General features: G+C 44.7%; 1 protein-coding gene across 1 annotated transcript; it reads right to left on the reverse strand.

The window, feature by feature from the left end:
• Nucleotides 1-2,079: 2,079 nt before the first annotated feature.
• On the reverse strand, nucleotides 2,080-21,754 carry LOC103974462 (pentatricopeptide repeat-containing protein At1g02150). The gene is made up of 2 exons (XM_065183175.1): nucleotides 21,303-21,754; nucleotides 2,080-3,856 (listed from the first exon to the last, which is right to left on the reverse strand). Exons 1-2 carry the CDS (start codon nucleotides 21,699-21,701, stop codon nucleotides 2,723-2,725), a joined length of 1,533 nt encoding a protein of 510 aa, XP_065039247.1. The 5' UTR covers nucleotides 21,702-21,754; the 3' UTR covers nucleotides 2,080-2,722.
• Nucleotides 21,755-22,048: the final 294 nt, after the last annotated feature.

The following is a 22,048-nucleotide window of genomic DNA, read 5'->3' on the forward strand; positions in this document are numbered from 1 at the left end:
TTACAAAGCACCTATGACTAGCAAACCTCTTAGATTAGTGGGTCTCTATCCAATAATCTCTTATTAGCTCTATTTAGATCTCATCTATGGGATCAAATAAATCAGGGACTTAATGGATATTCAATAAGATAGGGGATCCGATGGATATCTCATATTTGAACATCTACTCGTCGCACCTACCATATATATGTGATCCACTAGGCCCAATATCGAGCTGACCATTAGTCATATTTTTCAAAACTCTTTTTGGCTTAATGAATTATTATTTTTATAATAATTCACTTGACTCATCGATTATGATCGTACTATGTCACTATGTCATAGTCCCCAAACTATATAGGGGAATCCAATCCTTTGGACCTATTTGTCCTCAATTACCATATACCTATAGTCCCTCATCTATCTAGTATCCTAAAGACCGTATATCAAACATAGTGTTGTCATGCCTATATGATTTTTTCTCTAGTCTCGCTCTAATCAAATTCTCCTAGATAACTCTTTCTTGCTCAATCTAAATAAGCAAAGGATTTGTCTAAGCAAGAATACATAAAATATTCCTCTCATGATACCAAGAGTGAATGATATTTTATTGATACTCAATAGCCCTTGTCATGTTGGTTATCACTCCCGATGAGTAGTTATACTAGATTTGGAACTTATAAACCTATAAGTCCAATATTAAAGAGTAGAATACTCATAAAAGACATCCTTGATGTCTCAAGTCTAAAGACCAAGTACACCACTAGGATAACAAAATCATTGTATAGCAATGAGATATCATCAACCATCTAACATTGCATGAGTGGATCAATCAGTAAACTCGTTCTCCAATAAGCACCTGCACAGTAACCCTTAGCGTCCCCAAACAAACAGCTATGAGATCAACGACCTCAATCATATGGACGGATATACAACACACTAGTATGTCCGATTATCTCAATATCCTTCTCGAGTAACCTATGACCAAGATTATTTAAGATTTATGTTTAAAGATAAATCGATCTCATTATGATGATTCGATTCCTATTACACAAATTCATAAACATCATAATATATTTATACAATAAATAATATAAAATAAAAAAAAAATATCATAATAATAATAAATAAATAAAATATATATCAAATCACACGTGTCATCACTCACGTGATTAATTTGTATGGCACCTATGACTAGCTCCTATGATATCGAACCCTCTTTTTAGTCAAAGTCTTAAATTGACATTCTTATCAATACGATGTCACCCTAATTGATACGTCAAATATAGAATTCTAAGCAACAAAATATTTATGTTAAGATACAACAACTACATAAAGACGACATCCCACCTGTCAATCTCTTTTTTTTCAACAACCACAAGTGACACAAAACAAAATGTATTTATCTAAGATAGCACATGAAAATACAACATTATTTGTCCCAAGTATTCCAATAAGTTCCTAAAAACACTTCCATGGCCATCGTACTTAAAGGATATTCCTATAAGCAATCAGAAAATAGAATGGGAACAGGAGTTATCAATCAACTAGGAGACATTCGTTGAAGTCAAAGAAGACTAACATACTCCCTGTGCAAACGTTAGGGAACCTCTCTTTTGATATGCCAGTTAAATTGTATTCCTGCAACTTAATCATAATTGACGCCTGGATTATCAGTTTACATGTTCTGCAATATGAAGGCATAAAATAAGCTAAAAGGAAAATAACAACGTGGGTGTCATTAACATAAGAAAACCATAAATGGGCCTAATACCATCCACATAACCTAGAGATATACTTCAGAAGTAGAGGAACTTGCCTTGGTGCCGGATCCAACTACATAATCTTGTCTTTGTTTGAGTGGAGAATAACTGGTGCTTAAATCTAGATAAAGAACAATGCAAATACAGATGAAACCTCCAAAAAATATCTTCTGAAAATTCCATAACATTCTATATGCAGAACACAACCATGTGAATCAGATCCATTTCAGAACACAACCATAAAATTATTTGTCAAAATGATTGAAAGCACAAGTAATCATCTGCATTAAATGTGGCTCATGAGAAGTCTTTAAATTTCAGAAAACGAGAAAGAATATCATGTGAATCAGATCCATTTCAGAAAACGAGAAAGCATATTATGTGAATCAGCATCCACTGCTCGTAAAATAATCATCTTTTCCAACAATCACCACTATGTTGTCGTGTGCTAGTCAACTTTTATATCTCCTCACTAGCTCCGATGGAGAATTTTGTAGATAATTATCCACGATAACCCACAAGTAAATACAACAACCTTACCAGTACTCTTACTCTGACACATCATTTATTAATTTAATTTAAAGCAGATCCTAACTTAAGTTATTGCCAATATCATTTCATTCCACTTCCTCTCTTCATTCTCTTCATCTGCCTTTGCCACCACCTTGTGTGTGTAGACGAGGTGGGAAAGTGGAGGATGACAGGTGGGGACAGTGTGTTGGCAGTAATAGTATGGGAAAGGAAGAGGCTGAATAGTACAAAAGATGGAGGAGGTAGGTCATCACCAGAGGAGAAACTGCAATGTGCTGGATGAAGAAATGGCAGGATGTTGCAGCAGAGGTGGTGGAGAAAATTTGTTAAAAGATAAAGAAAAATAAGATATTCAAAAGATTTTCTTCTTTCGAACTTGCAATGGACTCTTTGAATGAAATGAAGCCAAGGTGTTGAGTTGTCAATATAAATAAGGGAGAGGCTTCATTTTAATCATGAGTTACCATGGGGGTCATGTACAAATTTTCCAGTCCTCTACTTCTTAGCAAGTCCATCAACATATCCAAACTATCCATGTCATTTTTCTCCTTGCAGAGTTTCAGGAGGTTTGTGATGTTTGTAGGTCTAGGCCTCCACCTGTGTACACCTTCAGATGATGCTGCTGCTTTTATACACAGTAGTGCCTCTGAAAGCCGCTTCTCCTTTGTATAGCCTTCTGCAAGGAACTCCCATGTGTTTGGTTTTGGCTTCCCACCTTTCTCTAGAAATCCATCAAGAACATCTTTTGCCTTACCAACTAGCCCTTCCTTGACGTATGAACTCATTAGGATGTTGCAGATCCTGGGATCATAGCTCGATGTGCTTGATAGCCACTCTTCATATATCACTTCAGCTCCATCCATATCTCCAAGTCGTATCAAAGAAGAAAGCATTGATTGGTAACCCAAATTTAGGATGCTAGGGAAGCTTGATTTGTACCAATTCCAAATTCGATAAACTTCTTCTCTCTTCCCAATATTTCCATAGAGGCCAATAAGATAATTAAAAGGTGTTCGGTCCCTGCCAGTCATTCTGATCTCAGCATCCTTTAAGCAACTCTCTGCCTTTTCAAAATTGCCAAGTCTAGTGTACATTGTAGCAAGTGTAGTGTATGTGGTCCAATTTGCATTTATATTGCTGTCAGAAGTCATTTCTCCTACCACTCGTTCCATCTCCTCTACATCTTCCATAGAAGCACAATTTGTTATCCATATATTATAGGTGTATATATCGAAAGTCACATTTTTCTCTTTCATTTCATTAATCAACATACCAACTTTCTCATGCTCTTCAACGTTCATGTAAAGAGTCATCATGACATTGAATGGAAGAGCATCACTTGCATAGCCTTTGCTTTTCATTGTCTCCATAATGGCCTCTGCCTTGTCTTTGATCTTTGCTTGGCCATAAACATTTAGAAGAGCGCCATATGTGCGCTTGTCCATTAAGTTATCAGGAAGGTTTGAAAAGTGATTTTCAGCATGTGAAATGCCATGTACTTTAGCAATGAGATCCAACTGAATCGCCATGTCACTAGATGTAAGAGTAAATCGATCCCCTTGTGCAGCCATCCAGTTATAGACCTATTGAAATGAAAAGATGAAAGGTATGACTTATGAGTCTTCTGCAACAGACATGTCATGAAAAATATTCATATACGATTGGAGATGGATCAAACAAGTAGGCTCCATCAATTGGAAAATGGTGTTTCCACTTTCCACTATAAAAATCTTTCTCTAGATCCAGAGTTATCGAACACATCCAATTCTCAGCAAAAGAAGGAAACCAAATAACTAATCTTGACTCTAGAATATTCGGACAAATCCTTTAAACATCCAATCCATGAAAATTATACAAGAAACTACTAAAGCGAAAAACGAATGAGAATGAGAGCAACTACAGGTCTACATTTGCAAGAGCAGCATTACCAATCTTTAATTTTTTTCCCATTATCATTAGCTACAGTATATGTGATACAATTCGCAAATCAATGACCTTAAAAATATTTGAACTACACTATATAATGCATCCTCCAAACTCAGCCATGTTAACAACGTCTCAGCAAGCAAATCATCAGAGTTAAAGTGAAGTAGTGAACCTTGTACTCCTTAGAGTCAATACAGAATCACCAATCAGAAGTTAGTCCTATGATTGATTAGAGTATCTATTACACTTATTGAATTCCCTCCTAGTTGCTACCATTACTAGTCATTACTGATTTTCACATGGTACAGGACCTAGCTGATAGTGAATTACAAGTTAAATTGCAGACTTCTAGCCATCTACAAAATTTTCATCATGAACTGTCTTTCTTATTTACCCAAGAAATTAAGCTATCTAACCTAGTTAAAAATATAATTGATGAGGGAAGATGTCATTGATGTCTTGATCAGCCTGATGTGGTCCGGACCCGTATGTGTAGGATTGTCCAAGGTGAAAACACCGAGCTCCCGAGATGCCACCTGCACGAAGACCATAGTGGGTAGAGGTTTTCTGACTCAATTTCTCCGACGCCCAAGTTAGTAACACGAGGTGTACGAGTGCAAACGCGAGTAATCAAAAGAAGTAAACTCCTCTTACTCATCGTAGTAAAGATGAGCTTTTATACCTTATCACAAAAGGGCAAAATAGTCCGTGGAATATTCCGTCTCTAACCACTCCCAACGGTCCCCTCTTGGCCTCTTGGGGGGGGAATAGCCCTGGACCTATCTTGGACTCTTGTCCACGTGAGTAGCTGGGTGGATAGTGACCTGGATCTTTTCCTCTCACTGAGGACGCCATGTGGTGGTTACGTGTCAGATAATGATTAGCTGATAGTGTATTCCCTATCAATAATTAAGAAGAACAAGGAGAAAACAAAATAATTTTTACCATATACGTATTTATACTTCTACATTTAAATAAAACATGTGACCAAGTTTATCTGGATTTTTTAAAAGTTTCAAAAGCTTATGTACTTTTAAATTATTAAGAAAAAACTTCTTGAGAAGATTTTGATTAAGTTGGAAAATAGATTCTTTAATTATAGAGATGGATAAATAATTAAATTGATTCTTCATATGAAACATTAGTCATGCATAAATGATCAATGAAATTAATATAATGATCTTAGGCCATTTACACTGCATCACTAAATGATGAGAACAATTGTCGATGGTGCCTCTATCAACCCTACTTGGCCTTAGGCCATGTGTGTAGGAGTCTGAGAACATCCGAAGAGGGGGGGTCTGGAGCTTGTCTACACGCCCGACAATGGACTTGTAAGAAGGCCAAGCTCGGGTGGGGTGCCCAATCCGGTCCCTTCTATGCTCAAGTTAGGACCGAAGTGGGGAAAGAGCTCACTGGTGAACAGTAATTGACCTCTGTAATAGTAAAAGAGTGGGCTTATAATAGGTCGAGCCCAAGGGAATATTTTGTAATATGGGCCGAATATTCCCTTTTGGGCTGACCACTATTATTGAGCTTGGGTGGTCGTCATCGCATCCGGGTCCCACCATATGGCTAGCTGCGATTAGAGGGGAAGATTTCTCCCCATCATTGGAGGGGTAGATTGGAGAGGGGCACCTCGAGCGCATTTTCATGCTTAGCCCGAAGGGGGCATCTCGAGCGTATTTTTAGGCTTAACTCGAGGGGGGAACCTCGAACGCATTCTCATGCTTAGCCTGAGAGAGGCGCCTCTAGTGCATTTTCATGCTTAACCGAGGTGGCGTTGAAACTCTCAACCCGAGGGGTTAGGAAGACCATCATATGGGGGTGGACCGCCTCGGGCCCAAAGGCTAGGTTTAACGATGACTCACCCAACCCGATCTTTGGAGTGGTTCAAGAATCCCACAAGATGTTGGGCAACTCTTCAGGACAAGTGCCTTTTGCGTCGGCCACCCGCCTCTTCAGACCCTCGAGTACGGACTAATTTGTCACCTTAGCCAAGTCGTTGGTCTGCGAATGGGCCACCAAACTGAACCATAGCCAGATGCCAAAGGACCGACAAAAGGCCTTAAAGTTGTGATTGTTAAATTGCATCCCATTGTCAGTAATGATTGCCCTCGGGATGCCAAACCAAGTAATGATATTCCTCCACACGAAACCCTCAACGTGCCTGTTTGTGATGGAGGCGAGCAGCTCAGCCTCTACCCATTTCGTGAAGTAGTCCACCCCAACTATGACAAGTCATTGTTGCCTAGAGGCCAAGGGAAAGGGTCAGGCATAGTCTATTAGGTTGAAAAGCACCGCAAGCTAGTGCTAGATATGGGCATGTCTCTGGCACTTATCACATCTCTAGGCATAGGCAATTGCGTCCCTTCTCAACGTTGGCCAGTAGTAACCTTGACATAGGACTTTAAAGGCGAGTGTTTGGCCACCAATGTGCTCCCCTCACATTTCCTCATGCACCTCAACCAAGACACACTCGGCTTCCCGAGCGAGGCACTTGAGGAGCGGCTGGCTAAAGGACCTACTATACAAACGGTCATTTATTACACAATGCCACGCTTAATGGTACTTGACTCGCCTCACCGATGCTGGGTCGGTCAAGAGTACTTTGTTACTTTTGTACCACAAGATGTCCATCCAAGAGGGTTCGTCCTTAGCCTGAAAGACTTGCAAGATGTCAATGCTCCTCACTGGCAACGTTTCAACCAGCCATCACTCGTCCTTTACCGTCCAAGCTAAGGCGACTCCTGCTAGTGCATCAGCCCGAGCATTCTCCTCTCGAGGTACCTAAAAGATCTCAAACTTCACGAAATAGGGGATTGGCTTGCATACCTCAATGAGGTATCTGGCCATCACCTCGTCTCAAGCTTCGAAGTCTCCTCGGACTTGATCCACGACTAGCTACAAGTCATTGTAAGCCACCAACTCTAAGATGCCTAGCTCCCTTGCCAAATTGAGCCTAGACAGAAGGGCCACATACCATGCCTCATTGTTGGATATCTTACCCGAAGCGCAGGACCTGCTCGTAGATTTATGCATCAGAACTCTTGAGCACAAGTCTAGCACCTCCCCCTTCTATTGTCAATTAATCTATCGATAAAGAGTGTCCACACGAATCGAACTTCCTCATCGACTTAGTTCGCAACACCAACTCCGAGATGAAGTTCGCCAAAGCTTGAGCCTTGATCATTGCTCTTAATGCATAAAGGAGGACGAACTCGCCAAGCTCGATTGACCACCACAATAACCTCCTTGACATGTCGAGTCGAGCTAGCACCTGTCGAAGCGACTGATCGATGATCACTTGTATTGTATGTGCTTGGAAATACAAACACAGCTTCCTTGCAGCCAACACCAGCCAAACGCTAGCTTTTCGATTGGCGGGTAACATAGCTTGGGCCCAGTTAGCATGTGCCTCACATAATAAATCGACCTCTGAACCCCCTCCCCTCGGATCAAAACCGGGTTAACAGTGAGCTCCATGGCAGCCAAGTATAGACTCAACACTTCGCCTGGCCTCGAGGCCATAAGTTGCAGGAGTTTAGCCAAGTGATCTTTGAGGTTACTAAGGGTTGCTTAGCATTCCTCCATCTATACGAACCCTCTCGATTTTTTTAGAGCACGAAAGAATGGAAGGCACTTATCCCTCGACCAAGATAAGAAACAATTGAGAGCTACCACCCTTCCAGCCAATTGCTGGACTTCCTTGGCCAACCTAGCAGACTACATTTCCATAATCCCCTTGTCGTGCACGATGAATCCGAGAAATTTTCCTGAGTTCACGCTAAAGGCACATTTGGCTAGGTTGAGACATATGTTGAATTTCTTCCAAGGTCAGAAAGGTCTCGGTCAAGTTGGTCAAGTGCATGTCAATTGTTTTACCTTTGATAATCATGTCGTCGACATATGCCTCAATCCTCATCTACCCACGAAACATCTTGTTAACCTTTCTCTGGTAAGTGGCTCCTGTGTTCTTAAGTCTGAATGGCATTATTTTGTAGCAATACGTCTCTCGGTCAATGGTAAAGGATGTGTGCTCTCGGTCTTCCGGGGCCATGCGTACTTGATTGTATCCCAAGAAAGTATCCATGAAGGTCAGCAACTCATGGTCAGAAGTGGCATCTACCAGCTAGTTGATTCACGGGAGAGGATAGCTATACTTCGGATAAGCTTTATTCAAGTCGGTATAATCAACGCACATCGACCAGTTACCATTAGCTTTCTTAACAAGTATAACATTGGCTAACCATTGGGGATACTGCACTTCGGATATAAATCTTGTGATTAGCGTCTTATCTACCTCAGCGACGATTGTCGATTGGCAATCAGGAATAAATCTGTGTGGCCTCTACCCGATCGATCAGGCTCTGATAAGTATGTTGAGGCGGTGTGGCGCCACGTTGTCATGGACAAAATTGTAAACGGGGTGTTCGATGTAATACTTATGTATGTTCGTGTTTTTTGGTTTGTTCATGCTTTGCACAGCATGTAGAGGGACGGTCGAAAGCTTAACAATCTCATTTTAGTTAAATTTGGTGGTCGTTTTGGCTTGTAAATAAAGGTTGTGTCATGTGGACAATTGTGGGAGATTTTGGTCTGTAGTGGACCATTTTAGACCTTTTGTTGTACGACCGTTCAGAGCTTGTGAAGTCTATTTGTAATTTGCATTGGCTATAAAGTATTTGTTGAAATGATTGCTTGTGGATCCCGAGTGAGATGCTTTCTCTAGCCCGTTTTCTCTTTTGTAGGTCCTAAGAGACCATAGAAGGTTTTGGGGAGACTGACATTTGCAGACGGACACGCAAGGGTGCCGCAAGACTTAGGCAAAGCCAACTAAGTGCATGACATATGGTATCAGAGCGAGACAAGCACTTATAGAAACACTAGGCATGCAAATGTAAGGGACCTGGCGAGGCTACGTTGAGGGCAGCAAGCATACACAACCGTTTGGGGGAAAAATGGCATGGAGATGTAAGAAAAATGAGTCGCTCAGAGGAGCGGGCATCTAAAATTGGCATTCAGAAAAATGGCCAACCCTTCGCGCAAGAGGCACCATGAGGACAAGCAAGCTTGGAAGAATACGTAGCGCACAAAGATTAGGATGGCTGAGTTCGAGCTACGGCTCGACGTTAGCAACGATACTTGATGGTGCTCAAGACAAGCGAGGCGCTTGATAAATGATGAGGCCATGCAAGGTGGAATGGGTTGTTCAGCAACCAAAAGAGTTATGCAAAGCTCACAAAGGTGAGGGGAATTACTAACTCGAAAAATTCGATACTCATGCAAGAACTTGTATGCGGACAATGGAATATTCATGGTCATCCCAAGGCGACCAAAACTTGGCGTCATGGACCATTGAAACTTTCTCGTCGACATGAGAAGGATACGCCCGTAGGAGGCTGAAGTGTGCAGCGAGTTCAACATGTTGCTAGGCTTGAGGGGTGCAATAAGGGTTGTATTGACGTGGAGTCACAATCTAGCAAAGTGCATTTGCAGGGGCAGAACAATGCACAGTTCGTTCAACAAGGCGGAGTAGTCCAAAAGAATGGTGGTCTCCGAAACTTCTATAAGAAAAGATGCGAAGAGAGAAGTTACTCCAACGGGACAAATACCTTGGAGGGATAAGTCCCGATTCTCCAGAGGGAGAATCATGTGCAACGGGTCGCACATGTTGAGGAGTACGTTAAAACAATAACTCCACAAAGCTTAACGGACCGAGCGAGCGACGATGAGTTGTCGCCTAAACTCGCTTGAGATAATGCATTGGAGGATGCATTGCGAGATCAAGTGGGGGAGCGACCCAAGGCAACACAAATGAAGGCACACTTGGAGACAATATGGAGATCGGACTCAACGAAGGGCTAACCCATGGAATGGTGGGCACGAGGGCTACCATCAACTCAATGCAAATCAAGGAGCAAAGCAACTATGGTGTAACTTGGTGAACGACCCAAGTCACATGAAGGGAGTTGGCATAGAAGATGGAACATGAAGCGGAGGCACGACAGAGGTCCAAGACATGAACTATTGTAGAGGCAAGAGCAGGATCATGTCGTTCCATAGGTCCCTCATTTTGATGGAGCGGACTCATCTTGCACAGTGCTAAAGATGAAGGGAGCTTCGAGGCACATGCACCTTATCTCGGAAAAGCATTTGACGGGGGAACTAAGGCGACTCAACTTGCAGAGGCGAAGTTGGGTTCAGAAGGCCTTAACACGAGACAAGAGGACACAGAGGTGGGTACTCTTGAAGAATATGCCACAATGCTACCATTCAAGTTGTCGTAAAGGAAGCGGTGCACAGCAAAGATTATGCTGGTGAGGGCAGAGACCTAGTATCCAAACAATGGTGCACCAATTTCAGCGAAGTTAATGGATTTCGGGAGCTACTAGGCCAGGCAATGGACTGTCCTAGAGCTGTGCTTCGTCTGAGTGTGATCCGAGAGCGAGTGGACGAAGGTCGATTGTCAATGGAGCGAACACAATCAAAGGTGGAAGAAACCCTACGATGTGTTGGCAGAGACCACACATGGAGGGATCGCAATCCAAGTTCATCCCACAATGATTAGCATGCAATGGAGATATCACCAGGATGCGACATGGTGTAGCAGATCGTGGTGGAATAGTTTGTGGTAATACGATACACACGAAACTAGTCCTACGAGGGACTAGATCATACGGAGGTATGATCGAGAGCTACTGGGAGCTTCATTTCGGTGAATAACACGACGGCAAAAAAGACTATGGATTCAATGAGTGAATGCTATTGTATCGCAGAGGCGAGTCTTCCGTGCGTACATTAAATTTTGCATCGGATAAAAGCCTTGGTCATTAGCATATGGGGGCTATGTACCACCGAATATGGGGAGTATATTGAATGCAAGTACTAGTGAGTCCCATGGGAGGGACTTGATCATACAAAGGTATAATCAGAACGGCTAGAGAGTTTAACTACTCCAGAGCTCATATTCGTTAAAGAGAGCCCGGCGAGTCAGAGGACAAGACCGAGTAAGCGAACGTTGCTACCAAGGAAGCTAAGGAGAACAAAATCGATACGAACCCTACAACATGATAGCGAAGGTCATGCATAGGAGTTGCAGTCTGTCTTTCCATCGATTAAAGGAAACTGCTCAGAGAATACAAAGGTGTTAAAGCAGGGGATCGAAAGGGACGAGGAAGCGACGACGTGTCCAAAGGGACTTAGCTACCAAAAAAACCAAGCATCAGTTAGAAAGGAGATGGACTCAGAAGAGTGACACAGAGCCACAAAGGCAGATTTACCGATCATGAAGAAAGGGACGCAGATGCGAGGTGACGGATAGTAGGGCCATGGGCATGCAACGCTATGGTACCGCAGAGGCGGGACTTCCGTGAAGTCATCAATCCCTTGTTCTCATGGAGGGAGAACGCTTGGTCGTGAAAGGGGCCGAGGAGGTGGAGAATGCAGAAGCAAACTCTAAGTACCGAGACAAGGCTGAAGGACAGAGGCCAGGGAACTTCGTAAGACCGATGTCAATGAGCTTCTCATCAAGATAGCCGAAAGTGAAGGACTTCGGATCGATGCAAGAGTGCTCGACCAAGGAACGAAGTAGGCAGTATGCGGTGTTGTACCTTTGCGACTCAGAGGAGTAGGCAACAAAGATGATGGAGAAGACGGTACAATCCCAGAGATGACTAAAACTATTAGAGACTTGCTCCAAGTTAGGGTGAAAACTTATTGCATTCTAGAAGCTCGATGGCATTGAGAAGGTGAATCACAGTAACTAACTCAACGCAAGGAATACAAACAGTTCGAGTGCTTCAAAAGTGTGAGCAAAGAGCAGGTGAAGGTTAGTAACCAACTCGATGCATGGAGTACCATCCTCGAGTTGGCAAGCAAAGTCAAATAATCGAGTACCACAATTCTCTTATCTATCCAGCAGAGTAGCTCTGCACAGGTTCAAAGACCCTTCGAAGAAACCTAGTGGAAGATAATAGTTGTCAAATCCTCATCAATGGTGATCAGTGTCACTGAGAGTAAATTATCCACTTCAATTCCTAATAGAATGTCAATCGAAAGTGGAAGTGATGCGAACCTACTTGGAAGTGACAACGAAGTGAAAAGAATCGATGGGCAAATTTTGTGGAGGAAGGACCCAAAAAACTTCAAAAGTTTACGAGGCAATGCTCGTTAAAACTCCAACATGCATCCACCCAGTTCAAGCGACATGAGGCATTTAATAGACTGATGCATACTAAGGATGGTCTTTTCCTTCATCTGAAGGATCCGCAGGAACCAACATTGATCAACACAACTCAACCAACCCCACACTAGAATCAGAGTCATTGACGAGTTGAAGCAGCATAGCGGATTAAAAGTTCGACTACTCAACAACAACAGCGGAGAGCAGCTGGGAGCCAAGAGGCGCATTGCAGCTGGAGTAGAAGATTGAAGACTCAGTAAAGGCGAGGAGTTGCAGCGTCGACAAAGGTTTCGACGAGGACGTCGAAGGAATAAGTGGGGAAGAATGTCACGGACAAAATTGTAAACGGGGTATTCAATGTAATGCTTATGTATGTCCATGTCTTTTAGTTTGTTCATGCTTTGCACAACATGTAGAGAGACGATCGAAAGCTTAACAGCCTCATTTTAGTTGGGTTTAGTGGTCATTTTTGGCTTGAAATAAAGGTTGTGTCATGTGGACACTTGTAAGAAATTTCGATCTATAGTGGACCATTTTGGACCATTTATTGTGTGACCGTTCAGAGCTTGTGAAGTTTATTTGTAATTTGCATTGGCTATGAAGTGTTTACTAAAATGATTGTTTGTGGATCCAGAGTGAGACGCTTTCTCTAACCCGTTTTCTCTTTTGTAGGTCCTAAGGGACCATAGGAGGTTTCGGGGAGGCTGACCTTTGTGAACGGACACGTAAGGGTGCCACATAACTTAAGCAAAATAAACTAAGTGCGTGACAACGTGGGGGTCGATCCCTAGCATATCCTTTGTCGACCAAGCAAAAACTTCAAAGTTCTCCTAGAGGAAGTTGAATAGCTCCACTCGATTGGGCTCTAGGAGTGCCAACTTGACCGTCACTATGCAATCTAGCATGGCCCGATTCAAAGGCACCTCTAGGAGTGGCTCGTCCAACTCGAGATAAGAAGTCGGCTTTGCTCCTTCTCAGGGGTCTATCAGTGGTTGTTCGGCACACAACTTATTCGACAAGGACACTACTATCATATAACATTGTCAGGATTCCTTCGAATTGTTTCTCAACTCTCCAACTCTCGACCTAGTGGGGAACTTCATGAATATGTGGTAGGTTGATACTACCGCCTTTAACCTATTCAGAGTCAGTCAACCAATGATTGCGTTATATGTCGAGGGGATATCAACCACCATGAACTTGGCAAGCACCGTCTCGGAATGGATCTCATCTTCAAATGTCACGTGGAGGTTGATGATGCCGAGAGGGGAGATAGTGTTGCCCGTGAACCCTGTGAGACAACAAGATATGGGGTTGAGGTCATTAGTAATGAGACCTAATTTTTGAAATACATCAAGTAAAGGATGTCAGTCAAGCTACATATATTAATCATGACTCTCTTGCCCTGAGCATTGATCATCTTGACGAAGACAACGAACGCGTCATCATGGTTAGGGTCAAGGTGCTTTGACTCCTCCAGGAAGACTATCTTCGGATCACCGTCACATGTCAACGTTGTCGGCCACCACTCTAGCATAGGCTCTCCGGCTCGACGAACTATCCCCTCCGAGGCAGGCCCACTGACTATCACATCGATCTACCTCTTAACGGGGTCCTCAAGTTTTCAGTAAGGCTTTCGCCTTCTTCGGACATAACGACCGAGGTGTCCTCAATGGACAAGCTCCTCGAACTGCTCCTTAAGGTCGAGGCAATCCTCGATGTCATGGTTGTGGTCTCGGTGGAAACGACAGTACTTTGTCTTATCTCTTCTACCGAGGGTTAATCTCAATGGGTACGGATCCCAAAGCATTCCTTTTTCTTAAACCTACAAGAAGACTTCAATCCGAGACATGCAAAGGGGGGTGAGGTAGATCCTTCGTCGAGACGGTCTCACCCAATCCCACGTACAGCGCCAAGGGGATCTAGGTACAAGAGCAGAGGAGGGTGCTTTAGTTTCGAGCACTTCTAGGACTCTTTCCTCCTCCCCGCTACCATCGCATCAACAGTGATGTATTGGTTAACCCTTTGCAGCATCTTAGGCATAGTGGTTGGCTGTCTCTTTATCAGCGACCAAAAGAGCCTAGAGTGTCGGAGCCCCATTATGAACGCCTAGATCAGCAGTGAGGGGTGGGCGTCGACAATTCCCCTAGCCTCATTTGTGAACCAAGTGACAAACTCAACCAGCGACTCACCCTCCGCCTGTCGGATGTCGAGGAGGGTGGTTGTTGAGCGTCGAGGACGTACGTTGCTCACAAAGTGCTCTTCAAACTCCCACGCGAGTTGGCGAAGGAGTCGACCAAGAGAGGTCTCAACTTGGTGTACCAATCTTGAGCCGTCCTCCTCAAGGTCATATGTAATGTCCGATACATCAACATGTCAAACGTACCATAGAGTGCCATTTGCGTATGGAAGGTTGCCACGTGCTTCACCAGTGTTAGCGCCTCCATTGAATACTTTCAGGCTAGGGAGTCAGAAACCCAAGGGGACGAGCACCTCCTATATGTGTCGAGCAAGGGGAGGCTTAACCGAGGCAAAGCCAACCAAACCCCCTACCTTCACCATGTGGAACTCGTGACACATGTCCTCCAAGTACCAGTCTATCTGTTGGAGCTACGCTGGAAGGGTGTATTCTGAATCTGCCGACTAAGCCTCTAACTCGGGGGCATTCAATTAGGGGCAATGTGGCCCACTAAACTCGAACATAAGAGATCTCAGGACTCCCTCGGTCAAAGCGTCGGTAGGTCAAAGTAGCTCGGCCACTGCCTATGTCAGAGCATGTCGGTGGGGCTTTGCCTGGTCTGTAGCACCGTTGGATGTTGAGCGATTACGGGCATCAACTAAGCCAACTGCGAGAGTAAGGGCACAACCAACTGCATTATCCTCATTAGCATCTAAACCTGTTGGGCAAGGTTCATAAAGACCGGTTGGCACTAACATGTGGGTCAAAGTCGCCACCGGAGGAGCGAAACCAAGGTCGTTGAATAGGCACCAGTATTGCATGGGTGTATGGGCAGAGTTGGTGGCGCCGAGGGATGAAAAGGTCAGTTGTTGACCCCCTTGAGTGAACATACTGTGAGTCGACGACAGTGCACCCTCACTTGAGCACTCATTCTGCGGGTCAATGGCATAATGCTCCTACTAGATTGGGCCCTCCTAGTTGTCACAGACTTAGCTGGTTTTGCCTAAGTCGTGCGGCACCCTTGTGTGTCCGTCCGCAAAGGTCAGCCTCCCCGAAGCCTCCCATGGTCCCTTAGGACCCACAAAAGAGAAAACGGGTTAGAGAAAACGCCTCATTCGGGATCCACAAGCAAACATTTCCGAAAACACTTCATAGACAATGCAAATTACAAACAAACTTTACAAGCTCTGAACAGTTGCACAACAAAGGGTCAATATGGTCCATTACAGACCGAAAATCTCTCACAAGTGTCTACATGACACCACCTTTATTTACAAGCCTAAGAAGGCCATCAAACCCAACTAAAATGGGGTTGTTAAGCCTTCGACCATTCCTCTACGTGCTGTGCAAAGCATGAACAAACAGAAAGACACGGACATACACAAGTATTACATCAAACATCCTGTTTAGAAATTTATCCGTAACATTCTTCCCCACTTATTCTTTCGACGTCCTCGTCGAAGCCTTTGTCGACACTGCAACTCCTCGCCTTTGCTGAGTCTTCAATCTTTTGCTCCAGCTGCAATGCGCCTCTTGGCTCCCAACTACTCTCCGCTGCTGTTTTTGAGTAGTCGAACCTTTGATACGCCATGCTACTTCAACTCGCCAATGACTCTGACTCTAGTGTGGGGTTGGCTGAGTTGTGTTGATCCCTGTTGGTTCCTACGGATCCTCCAGATAAAGGAAAAGACCATCCTTACTATGCGCCAGTCTCTCAAATGCCTCATGCTGCTTAAACTGGGTGGATGCTTATTGGAGCTTTAACAAGCATCGCCTCGCAAACTTTTGATGTTTTGGGTCCTTCCTACATAAAATTTGTCTATCAACTCTTATTTCACTTAGTTGTCCCTTCCAAGTAAGTTTGCATCACTTCCACTTTCGATTGGCATTTCGTTGGGAAATGAAACGGACAATCTACTCTCAGTAGCACTGATCACCGTTGGTGAGGATTCAACAACTATTGTCTTCCATTATCTTCGAAGGATCTTTGAACCTGTGCAGAGCTCCTCTGTTAGATAGATAAGAGAATTGGGGTACTCAGTTTCGCCCATTCTCTTAAGAGTTGAGAATGCAAAGGTTACTTGACTTTGCCCGCCTCCTCGAGGTTGTACTCCATACATCGAGCTGATTACTGACCTTCGCCTACTCTTCGCTCACACTTCTGAAGCACTCAAAGTGTTTGCACTCCTTGCATTGAGTTAGCTACTATGATTCACCTTCCCAATGCCATCAAACTTCTGGAATGCAAGAAGTTTTCACCCTAACTTGGAGTAATTCTCTAATAGATCTGGTCACCTCTGGGATTGTATCGTCTTCTCCATCAACCCTGCCGCCTACTCCATTGAGTAGCAAAGGTACAGTACCGCGTATTGCCTGCTTCGTTCCTTGGTCATGCACTCTTGCATGACCCGAAGTCCTTCACTTTCGGCTATCTTGATGAGAAGCTCATTGACACCGGTCTTACGAAGTTCCTTGGCCTCTGCCCTTCAGCCTTGTCTCGGTACTTGGAGTTTGCCTCTGCATGCTCCACCTCCTCGGCCCCCTTTCACGACCAAGCGCTCTCCCACCATGAGAGCAAGGGATCAATGACTTTCACGGAAGTCCCGCCTTTGCGGTACCATGGCGCTACCATGCCCATGGCCCTACTATCCATCGCCTTGCATCTGCATCCCTTTTCTTCACAATCAGTAGATATGTCTCTGTGGCACTCCTCCGAGTCCACCTCCATTCTAACTGATGCTTGATTTTGGATAGCTAAGTCCCTCTGGACTTATCGTCGCTTCCTCGCCCCTTTCGACCCCCTGCTTCAACACCTTTGTGTTCTCCAAGCAGCTCCCTTTGGTCGATGGAAAGACAAACTGCAACTCCCATGCATGACCTCTGCCATCACGTTGTAGGATTTGCATCGATTATGTTCTTCTTAGCTTCCTTGGTAGCAACGTTCGCTTACTCGACCTTGTCCTCTGATTTGTCGGGCTCCTTTAAGCGAATATAGGCTCTGGAGCAGTCCAACTCTCTAGTTGCTTCGATCATACCTCTATATGATCAAGTCCCTCCCATGGGACTCATTGGTACTTGCATTCGAACTTTTCCCTTGGTGGAACACAGCCCCCATATGCTGATGACCAAGGCTTTCATCCGATGCAAAATTCAATGCACGCACGGAAGACCCGTCTCTGCGGTACCATGGCCTTCACTCCTTGAATCCATGGCCCTTCTTACCGTCGTGTTGTTCACCGAAGTAGAGCTTCCAGTAGCTCCCGATCATACCTCCATATGATCTAGTCCCTCACGGGACTCATTCACGTGTATCGCATTGCCACGAATTGTTCCACCATGATCCGCTGCACCATGTCACCTCCTGGTGACATCTACATTGCATTCTGATCCTTGTGGGATGAACTCGAATTGTGATCCCTCCATGTGTGGCCTCTGCCAATACATCGCAAGGTCTCTTCCACCTTCGATTTTATTCGCTCTTTTGGCAATCGACCTTCATCCACCCACTCTTGGGTCACACCTAGATGAAGCACCGCTCTAGGACAGTCCGTCGCCTAGTAGCTACCGAAGTCCCCCGACTTCGCTGCAATTAGTGCACCATTGTCGGGATCCTGAGCCTTTGCCCCTACCAGCACAATCTCCGCTGCGCACCGCTTCCTTCATAGCAACTTGAATGGCAACACTATGGCATATTCTTTAAGAGTATCCGCCTCCGCGTCCTCTTGCCCCGTGCCAAGGCCTTCTGAACCCAACTTCGCCTCCGCAAGTTGAGTCGCCTTAGTTCCTCCATCAAATGCTTCTCCGAGATAAGGTGCATGTGCCCGGAAGCTCCCTTCGTCTTTGGCACCATGCAAGATGAATCCGCTCCGTCAAAATGAAGGACCCATGGAACAACATGATCCTGCTCTTGCCTCTACAAGAGTTCATGTCCTTGACCTCTGTCCAAGGAAAGCACTGTGCCTCCGCTCCATGTTCCATCTGCTATGCTGGCTCCCTTCATGCGGCTTGGGTACTTCGCCAAGTTACACCCAAGTTGCTCTGCTCCTCGTTTTTGCATTGAGTTGATGGTGACCCTCGCGCCCACCATTCCACGGGCCAGCCCTCCCTTGAGTCTGATCTCCATATCGACTCCAAGTGTGCCTTCATTTGTGTTGTTTTGGGTCGCTCCTCCACTTGATCTCGCAATGCATCCACCAATGCATTCTCTCAAGCGAGATCATGCGACAACTCCTCGCCACTTGCTCGGTCCATTAAGCTTCGTCGAGTTGTTGTTTGTTGAGGTACTCCTCAACATGTGCGGTATGTTGCATATGATTCTCCCTCTAGAGAGCCGGGACTTATCCCTCTTGGATATCGATCCCGTTGGAGCAACATCTCTCTTCGTTTCGGAGACCACCATCCCCTTGGACTACTCAGATTTGCTGAACAAATTGTGCATTGTTCCGCCTCCTGCAAACGCACTTGTAAGATTGCGACTCCACATCAATGTAGCCCCCACTGCACCACTCAAGGCCTAGCAACATGCTGAACTCGCTGCACACTTCAGCCTCCTACGAACGTATCCTTCAAATGCTGAAGAGAAAGTTTCAATGCTCCATGGCGCCGAGTTTCGGTCACCTTGAGATGGCCGCGAACATTCCATCGTCCGCATATAAGCCCATGCATGAGTACCGAATTCTTCGAGTTAGCAATTCCCCTCACCTCTGTGAGCTTTGCACAACTCTTTCGGTCGCCGAGCAACTCATTCCACCTTGCATGGTCTCATCCTTTACCAAGCGCCTCGCTTGCCTTAAGCACCATCAAGTATAGTTGTCAACGTTGAGTCGTAGCTCAAACTCAACCATCCCAACTTTTGTACGCTCCGCATTCTTCCAAGCTTGCCTGTTCTCGTGGTGCCTCTTGCGCGAAGGGTTGGTCATTCCTCTGAATGTCAATCTCATATGCTCGCTCCTCCGAACGACTCTTTTTCCCTACATCTCTATGCTCGTTTTCCCCCAAACGGTCGCGCGTGTGCTGACTGCCCTCGATGCAACCCCGCTAGGTCCCCCACGTTTCAATGCCAAGTGTTTCTATGAGTGCTTGTCCCGCTCTGATACCATCTATCACAGACTTAGCTGGTTTTACCTAAGTCGTGCGGGACCCTTGCATGTCCGTCCGCAAATGTCAGCCTTCCCGAAACCTCTCATGGTCCCTTAAGACCCACAAAAGAGAATACGGGTTAGAGAAAACGCCTCATTCGGGATCCACAAGCAAACATTTCTGAAAACACTTCATAGACAATGCAAATTACAAACAGACTTTACAAGCTCTGAACAGTTGCACAACAAAGGGTCAATATGGTCCATTACAGATCGAAAATCTCTCACAAGTGTCTACATGACACGACCTTTATTTACAAGCCTAAGAAGGCCACCAAATCCAACTATAATTGGGCTATTAAGCCTTCAACCGTTCCTCTATGTGTTGTGCAAAGCATGAACAAACAGAAAGACACGGACATACACAAGTATTACATCAAACATCCTGTTTAGAATTTTGTCCGTGACATAGTGCCAAAATAATTGGGACAGTTGTCAATGATGCCTCTGTCAACCCGACTCGGTCTTGGGTCCCATATGCAACAGTTTGAGAACATCCAAAGAGGGTCTGGAGCTCGTCTACATGCCCAACAATCGACTTGCAGGAAGACCAGGCTTGAGTGGGGTGCCCAATCCGATCCCTCTAATGCTTGAGATAGGGCCGAAGTGGGGAAAGAACTCATCGATAAATAGTAACTGACATCTATAATAGTGAAAGAGAGGGCCTTTATAGTAGGTGGGGCCTAAGGGAATATTCCACAATATGGGCCGAATATTCCCTTTTAGGCTTACCACTATTGCTAAGCTTGGGTGGTCGCCACCTCATCCAGGTCCCACCACTTGGCAAACTGAGATTGGAGGGGTAGATTTCTCCACATCACTAAATATAATCTTCTTTATGATGAATGTGTAAAGAAAGCTAGTTAATAACTAGATATTGTAGTGGTATTATTGACATGGTATTTATACACAATGCCATTTGTTTATGGACGCTGATAATTTTCTTTAGTTTACTTACCTCAAAAAAGACTAAACACTAGCTTCCATATCAAAATTATCATAGACCACCAACCAGTCATCTTGTGAGTTTCCAAGCCTATGGAATTTATAGAGCTATCTCCTTGGAACATTCAGCTTAAATTGCATATGTAGACTATAGAGCTTCAGAAATATGGTGGTGATCATGGTCACAGATGTGACAGTTTTCTTAGAGAGGGTGTGTGCTAAGACCATACGTCTAGTGGTGAACACTCTTTTTACTTTTTAATGGACTTCAAATTTACAAGAAACAGAGCATACTTGATCCTACTTAAAGGAATACTACATGTACGAATAGAGAAGGATGAAGACATAATCTATAGAACCTATCATTACTTTGGTTTAGCCATAGAATACTAGTAATTTCACCTAACCTTCGAGGATATTTCACAAGGATCAGAAAATAATCTACAAGAACGATTACTTGTAAGAATATCATATGTATATTAGTCACAGAAATTTCTACGCAGCATACCTACACTAGTAGGTTGACAGAGCCGCCATGAGGCCACTACCGGACTCTAAATCACTCATAAAACATTCAAACAAAAAGAATATAAGTAATTCCAGATCAAGTTTACAAGAATCAGTAAGAGGGAGAAAAAAGATATCCTTTTAGGTACCTCAAGAGAAAGCTTGTGGCGGCGGAACTTCCTCAGCTCCTTGGCGACGCGGCAGAGGTCCCACTTCGATAGCCGCCTCTCCTCCGCCTCCCACCGGTCCAGCACGATCCCGGACCCGAGGCTGGGGTCCTCCATGGTGGAGATCCGGCGGTAGAGCAAGTTCCACTTAAGCACCGGCCTCCGCTCATAGTCCACCGTCCCGTAGCTATGGACCTGAGAGATCGAACAGAGGATCGGGTACCCGGGTCTCCGCTCGGACTGCAGGACGGCAACGTTCTGGTGGAACCCTAAAGTAAATTTGGAATAAGAAGCGGAAGAAGAAAGGGAGGAGGAGGAGGAGGAGATGGGGAGAGCTTGGAAAGGAAGAGAGCAGGGGGAAATGCCAGAGCGGAGAAGCATTTTGAGGGTTCTCGGAAGAAAGCGTTCGACCAAATGCTTTCAGATTTAGATGGGGGCAGCGGGTTGGATATAATAGTACGTGCGGATAAGAAGGGAGGCGGCCTCCCTGTGGCGTCCTGTACAGAGGCCAGGGTTTTTGTTCCATCAGAAGTGGTGCGTCCTTCTACAGGTGGCCCGCTGCGGATCGTAAAGGGGAACACAGCTGGAGTCTCTTCAACGGGTGACTGTTAATTGACTCGATCGGGTACGTTCTGACTTGAGTTTGAATCAAATCCGAGCCTCTTACGTACTTTGGAATTTTAGCATTGAGACAGAAATGATTAAGTTGGAATGAAGTAATTAAGTTT

The sequence above is a fragment of the Musa acuminata genome, chromosome BXJ1-5 (genome assembly GCF_036884655.1).
Source record: "Musa acuminata AAA Group cultivar baxijiao chromosome BXJ1-5, Cavendish_Baxijiao_AAA, whole genome shotgun sequence".
Taxonomy (NCBI): Eukaryota; Viridiplantae; Streptophyta; class Magnoliopsida; order Zingiberales; family Musaceae; genus Musa; species Musa acuminata.